Source organism: Meleagris gallopavo, chromosome 8, assembly GCF_000146605.3.
Source record: "Meleagris gallopavo isolate NT-WF06-2002-E0010 breed Aviagen turkey brand Nicholas breeding stock chromosome 8, Turkey_5.1, whole genome shotgun sequence".
NCBI classification, from domain to species: Eukaryota; Metazoa; Chordata; class Aves; order Galliformes; family Phasianidae; genus Meleagris; species Meleagris gallopavo.
The window spans coordinates 119,935-126,735 of NC_015018.2; the positions used below are offsets into that span (position 1 = coordinate 119,935).

Consider the following 6,801-nt stretch of genomic DNA (forward strand, 5'->3'; position numbering starts at 1 on the left):
TTTTGCTATAAGTCAGTCATTCTTTTCACTAGAACATCGTATGAAGCCTCTACCTATTAATGACAAATAACTACAATAAAATCAGTTTCTTCTTAGTAGAAACTTCAGCTCTACAAAGAAGTGTCATTCCAATGCCTGATGAGTTTGTCTTTCCCAAACCACGCTTCTGGCAAAAGTTTTTATGACAGCCATTGTTACTTGAAGCACGTAACATCCGTAAGAAATGAATCTGTACTCCATCCTACAAATCAGTTGATAACATACGATTAAGCAGCTGCAGTTTAATACCAAAACTGTATCCTTCTGACCAGTTTTCATATGCTTACTTATCCTGTACAGCTGAAATACAGTAAGCGTAGTGCTTGCAGAAGCTATGGTGCCAGAAAGTAATCATGAAACCAAAGCAAATATTAAGAAATGAGTTCTATCCAGTTTGGTAAAAATCATGCTTAAGCAAAATTTGAGCCAAACTATGAGAAATTAGAGGACACATGAGACACCTCACTGGTCTCTGAAATCTACAGCAGCACATAAAAATTAACAAAGCTTAGATATTATAGTAGAAGTAAGAATTTAGTCATACAAAAGCAGACAACTTAATGAAAACTATAAACACATACCTGAATGCATCATCCAAGCAAGATGTTTAGCTGCTGGACTGTTTTCATAGGATATGGACCTGACCAACATTCCAGCACCGATCATAGCGGCAAAAGTTGCACCGATTGCCTGTAAGAACAGCATTACAGAGCTCAAGTTGGCATACGGACAAAAGGTCTCTCTTCTCCCACATGATCTCTCCCAGCCTCCTAGGAGATAACTTGCTCTTATCACAAGGATTAACGACTAGATGTTGTGCTATGTTTAACCACTACTATTCCACTGCACTCAGCACACTGAATGCGTAGGAAGCAGACACGTCCCGTTATCTCACCTGGATGATTTGTCAGCCAATATCATTTTGGCCCCAGCGAAAAGGAGAGTTTTCAAGGAGTTATAAAGAACAGCACACGAAGGAGTACAAATGCATAAAAATCTCTGATTTCATTCTTAGAAAGTGACAAAAGTAGCATTACTAGCTTCAGACAGCCACTCATAGCAAGTTATTACTTGCATACGGCTGGTCAGGACAGCATAGCATTTTTTTTTTTCTTCTTGCATACATAGCTGGTCTTCCACAAACTATCAAGAAGGTACCAGAGGGGCACATCAGCATGTAATTGGATGCATCAGATTTTTAGTCAAAAAATGCCATTAAGGCACTCATATATGTCTGTGTCCTTAAAGACTAAATCTGTGAATATCTGCTTTACCTTTCACAGCTCCATTTTTTTATTTTTGATAAGAACCATTAACATTTAGGATCATTTTACAGACACTCTAAATATAACATGAACTTACCAGCCAGGAGCCTTTTGTCATAAGGCCCATGAGTGCAGGAGATCTGCTTACTGCTACAGCTGACAGTGCTGTCAAGCCAATGCTTCCTGCAAAGTACATGTAGGTAGAGCGAATTCTGTCCTTCACATACTGGGGCCAAATACTGAAAAATAAGCATTTGTACATAGCCGTGCAATTAACAACACCAGAATGAAGACCAACTATAAGCATTTTCAAGCTAAGGATACAATGGGAGCATCCTAAGAATTGTTAGGGTTTAGCAATTTCTGTCATGAGTTCCTCCTACAACAAAGGGGCTGAATTTTCAAATTCTTCCCATTATGCAGTGCTATTACATAACAATTAAAGCAACAACTACAAAGAATGTCAACTACAGTTCAATTTTGTGTAGGAAGCATACTTCACAGAAAATACAAAAGGGGAAGAGTAACAAATTTCAACTACGGAAAACTAGAAAAAAAGTGTATGTACAATAAACTGGATTAAGGAAAAATTTGTACAGAATGTGTCCCGAGCAGTAAGAAGCACAGCGAGCTGCCCACAAATGCTGAGTCACTGTGCCCATGTTTATCTGTAACAAGACGTGCGTGTCATTTGGAGAGCAAGAGTAACAGAAAGACATGAATGAGTGCTGCTGTAGTATGATTTCATCATCCTACGGATAGGAAGCTTAGAATCCTGCACAGAAGGAAGGGCTTTCTGCCCAGAGCTTAAGAAAAATAAGCTACATGTATATTAGGAGACAACAGCTACAGAAGTGACAAACAAGAGGAAGGAGACTTGCTTCAAGTCTCCTTTCCTTAAAACAACAAACAATCTTACTTACACTGCTCTTTCAATAGCTCCAATCTCACTGGACATGCCCATGCCATAGTAACAGAGTGCCCCCAGACCAACTGCAGCCCCTCCAGCAACAACAAGTTTGCCCAGACGATCAACTGTATTAAAGGGAAAAAAAATAAAAATCATGCACTCATCAATGCTTTTTTCTTGGATAGATAATAACGTTTTCACACTAATTTCTTTTATCTCTAACAGCTGATCCACACTAAGCTTCTTAAAGCTTCACAGTTGTGTTACCATTTCTAAAAGAGCTTTATGTAAAACATTCTAGATTCACTCCACCACTACTACAGAGCTTCATAAAACAGAATAAAATTTAAGAGACTAACTAGTAAAACGCTGGCTTTACTGGTCTTTATTACATAAACAAACAGGAATAGCAACACAAAACCAGTTAAAAAGTTCCCCCACAAAAAACTTGTAGATACTATGTCCTATCATCCACTCTTAATGCCTGCTTGATCAAGAGCTCTTTGGCATTAGATTAAAACACAGTCAGTTTGTTGTTTTTTCTAATCCTTATACATTGTAGAACAGTACTTGCTTTCAATAGCATACAAAACAGATGTAGCAAAGTGCAAACTTTTTTTTTTCCTTTCAAACATCTCCAATCAATGAAGTACTCATCTCAACTCATCATCATCATACTCATCATGAGTACAGGAACTCATGCTGACTTAACAGTTCACAACCGTAGCTCAAAGCAGAAACAAGAAATTTCTTGGGAGAAATTGAGATATACATGCAGCAAGAACACAGAAAAGACAGGCAGAAAAACGGTCTCCAGACATTTAAGATACGTCACGGGTCAATTTAAAATACTAAACAACGTTCTCAAAATATTTAGTGGTTTGAAGGGAACTGTTTCCTTCAACAGTTTTAAAGTTCAGCTTTTTAAAAGATTGCTGTTTTTAAAGCAGAGATACCCCACCTTTAAGAGCAGTTTCTGCAGATGGCTCAAATGCTGCTTCTTTAATTTCCTGGCCAATCTTCCCACGCTTTACGCCCGTTCTTATTCTGGTGGCATAGCACTATTAGATTCAATGGTAAAATTAGAAGAACTCAATGAAACAAATTAAGAGAAATTCCTTTTAAGGAATTGCATGTACAGATTAGTAACAAAGCATTTCTGAAAGAAAGTAATTAACTTTTAACACGCTGAAACACTGCCAGTCACTCAACACACTTGCAATTGCTAGTTTGTCTCTTATTTTACCTGTGCTTCTCCCTGGAGACATGAAACAATCCAGCTCAGGCAGAACAGCTGAACAACACACTTTAGGTAACTTTGTAAAAAACACTTTCACATGATAGAAGCGTAACATCAAAGCAGAAGATATCAGTTTTAGCAAAAAATACAAAACAAAACAAGATTAAATGCCAGCATTTCTTCTGCTCTGTTCCCACAGTATTAAGCAACACCATAAAGATTTTTTACTTTGCTTCTCATGTAAACAACTCACATTTCACTTAATTTTGTACAAGAATAGTACTCCTGCCCAGTAAACATGGGATAGCAGCGTGAATTCTTCATTTTCAAATCTAATCTTAATTTAGAGAACAAACCTTGAATGAAAGCCTGTAAATTGAAGGTTTCTATGACTACCCTGACCCAAACAAATACAGCATGCTGCTCTACTGAAGCCTCAAGAATGTGCAAGAGCAGCAAAGAAACGCATACTTAAAAGCAGAAACAACTTCTCAAGTCTTCTGAAATCACTGCTGTGGTGATGGGACACCCCTTATTAATGGAAAACAAAAATAAAACAAAAAAACAACCTGAAATCTTAAGTTAATTAAAATAGTTTTTTTATGCTTATGATGAAAACACACAGAATAATCTTCTGTCAGTGAAGACTTAGAATAACAACAGTCCAGTTTTTGGAACTGCTAGTAAGTCTCCAGATAGTCTTGCCAGAATTCAGATTTCACACAAATCTGTGCTACAACTCTAAAAATATACTAGGAATAAAGTCTTCAGAAGTAAAGTTTGTACTTCAACATAGTATTTAAGACTCGTACTGGGAAATGGGACATAGGAACAGATTATACAAGAATTTCTGCTCCTCTCAACTTGCATAGGAATGCATACTCAATGTCAATTACATTCTTTTCCTTTCCCAAGAATTTTAATACAATACATTATTTCAAGTCTTTTAAAACAAATTCTGGGTTTTGATTACTGATATAAGTTACAGAAGATACCCCAAACAAGCAGAGGGCTCACAATCATTCAAAACAAGCATTGCAAGCACAACTCTCTTGGCAAAACACTCGATCTTTCAAAATCTACTGTACCTGGTTAGGCTGCCACAGACGAAATGCTTTTATACCAGAGTTCCTCAGAGCTGGGGAAGCCTGAGTGATGGTGGGGCGGATAGCCTGCCATGGCAGCATCCTCAGGCACACGAGCCGTGCAGCCAGCATGTTCGCTTGGTAACAGTTTTATATACTGTGTTTCTGTAACTGCATGAGAAAGCATGCTTTACCATTTTGTTATGTGGCTTTCAGACAAAAATGTACGCTTTGTACTTATCCTCAACTACAGCACAGCCTGTAGCTGAAATAGTAGTAATAGACAAGTTTCACAGAGCTTTCAGTCAAGGTCACTGCCCAGAACACAAGTTCAGGCCATCCTGCAGCAGTTTAGACCAGAGAACAATGACACGACTTAGACATGAATCAACAGCGTACGTAAAGAATAGCCTCTGCACTCCATAGATAGCTTAGTATTGCAAATGGTACCTGAATTCCACAAGTATCACGTGCATCATGAGCAAAGAAATCAACGTTAGGTGTACTTCAACAATATAGAGCAATGATAGCAGAAAAAAATCTCACAGCTTTGAAGCACAGTGACAAAACTGTACTTCGTAACTGAAAACACCCAGAAGGACACATCCTACTTCTTCAGCTACGCCCTACTCTTTGCGTGTAAATCCACAGGCTAAGAACTTACACTTAAAGCATCGTGAACACGACTTTATTTCGAAGAAAAAGAAGAAGAAGCTGGTATTTGAAGCAAACTGCTTCCTGCATCAACCGCAACGCACTGTTAAAGACCAAATGGAACACCAGCGCCCCAAAGCGTTCACCTGAAAAAGCGGCACCGCAGAGCCGCTGCGGCCCCCAGGGGCGAGGACAGCTATTCCCGCTATGCGGGGCTAAACAAGGAACCCAGCGCTCATCTCATGGCTGGGCCGCAACGGGAAAGCCTCCAAAAGGCCTAACCCGAGTCCTCAGCCCCCCCCACCCTCTGCCAGCCCGGCTCTACACACCCCAACACAACCCGACCCAGCTCCTCTACCCACAGCCTACAAAAGCAACCCACCCGCCTGGCCTGGCCCATTACGCACCCGCACGGCCCCAGTGCCCACTCGATCTTACGAACGTCCTGCCGCAACACCCACTCGGGCCGGAAGTGACGCACTGACCCGCGCGGCCGCCGCGATTGGTTCGCTCCTCCCACATGGTTCCGGAGCGCGCAAGCGCCGCTAGCTCGCGGAAACGGGGAGAAGCGACGTCCTGCAACCTCACTGACGGCTGCCGCGCCATCTTTAATGAGGGCACAGAAATTTCTGGAAGCCGCCATGAGCCGCTCGCGCTGTCTCACGTAGTTCTAGCTGTCACCACCGGGCCCACAACGCTGCTTTACGCAGGGCCGGCTCCGAGCGCTCTCACCGCGCCTGCCGCTGCGGACGGAACCGCTACGCTCGTTAGGGAAACGAGCGACGCGAATCGGCCGCCATTACACCCGCGGGCAGCGCGCCGCAGCGCCGCCATTTTGAGTGCGGGCGCCACCCTGCGGCCGTCGCTCCCCGCTGCCGCCCCAGGGCTGCGTGATTTTGTCGGCTGTATCTAGCGAGCAGCGGGCCGCTGCTCACGCAGATAAGGGCGGGAAAGCCGAGCTGCCGAGGGCGTTTTCATCCCAGTGCCCGCTGTGTGCAAAGCACGGACGTAGTGTGCTTGGGCCCGCATGCCGGGATCTGCTGCCCTGCCTGCTCCTCGGCCCTGCGCGAACAGCAGATGGCATCAGCTTGATGAAAATCCCCGAGCGAGGCTGTATCAGTTCCCTCTGCCTTCAAGGAGAGCGAGCCGTCTTGTTCTCCATGCCTTCCCCACCGATATGTTACCTGCTTTGTGCGCCTGAGATGTGCTTGGGTGCAGATAAGCATGACTCATAACCACAAAATACAACATTGTGTACATTGTGTACATAAATCAGAGGTATGTGTGTTTCCAGCCTTGACCCAAGCAGAGCGTGTTGAGGACGCTCTAGCCCTTCCAGAACTGAACCCTCCCTTTGGCAGCTTCTTTCCAGCCTCAGTCCAACTGCAGCTTTAAACTTCTTCCGGACTTAGCTCTATCCCTGAAGCTATCCCTATCAACAGCCCTTGGAAAGCTGCTTGCCTAGAGTATGGATTTGCCCAGGGATTTTCCATTCGTAGCCCTTGTTTTCTTTTGAGCAGCTCCATGCCAGCTGAAACTCTGGCTTTTTTAATTTTTAATTATTTTTTTTTCTCTCCATCCCTAGGCATAAGCTTTACGCTGAACCAA

At 42.7% G+C, this 6,801-nt stretch overlaps 1 protein-coding gene across 1 annotated transcript in view; it reads right to left on the reverse strand.

Annotated features, from left to right (window-relative positions):
* The window catches only part of GHITM (growth hormone inducible transmembrane protein), an 8,709-nt gene extending 2,988 nt beyond the window's left edge, over positions 1–5,721 (reverse strand). Inside the window, exons 1-6 of the mRNA XM_003207773.4 lie at positions 5,601–5,721; positions 4,543–4,710; positions 3,176–3,275; positions 2,228–2,339; positions 1,402–1,543; positions 621–729 (exon numbers count right to left, since the gene is read on the reverse strand). Of these exons, the coding sequence (XP_003207821.1) occupies positions 621–729; positions 1,402–1,543; positions 2,228–2,339; positions 3,176–3,275; positions 4,543–4,671 (592 nt within the window). The 5' untranslated portion in view covers positions 4,672–4,710; positions 5,601–5,721. The remainder of the gene's footprint in view (positions 1–620; positions 730–1,401; positions 1,544–2,227; positions 2,340–3,175; positions 3,276–4,542; positions 4,711–5,600) is intronic.
* Positions 5,722–6,801: the final 1,080 nt, after the last annotated feature.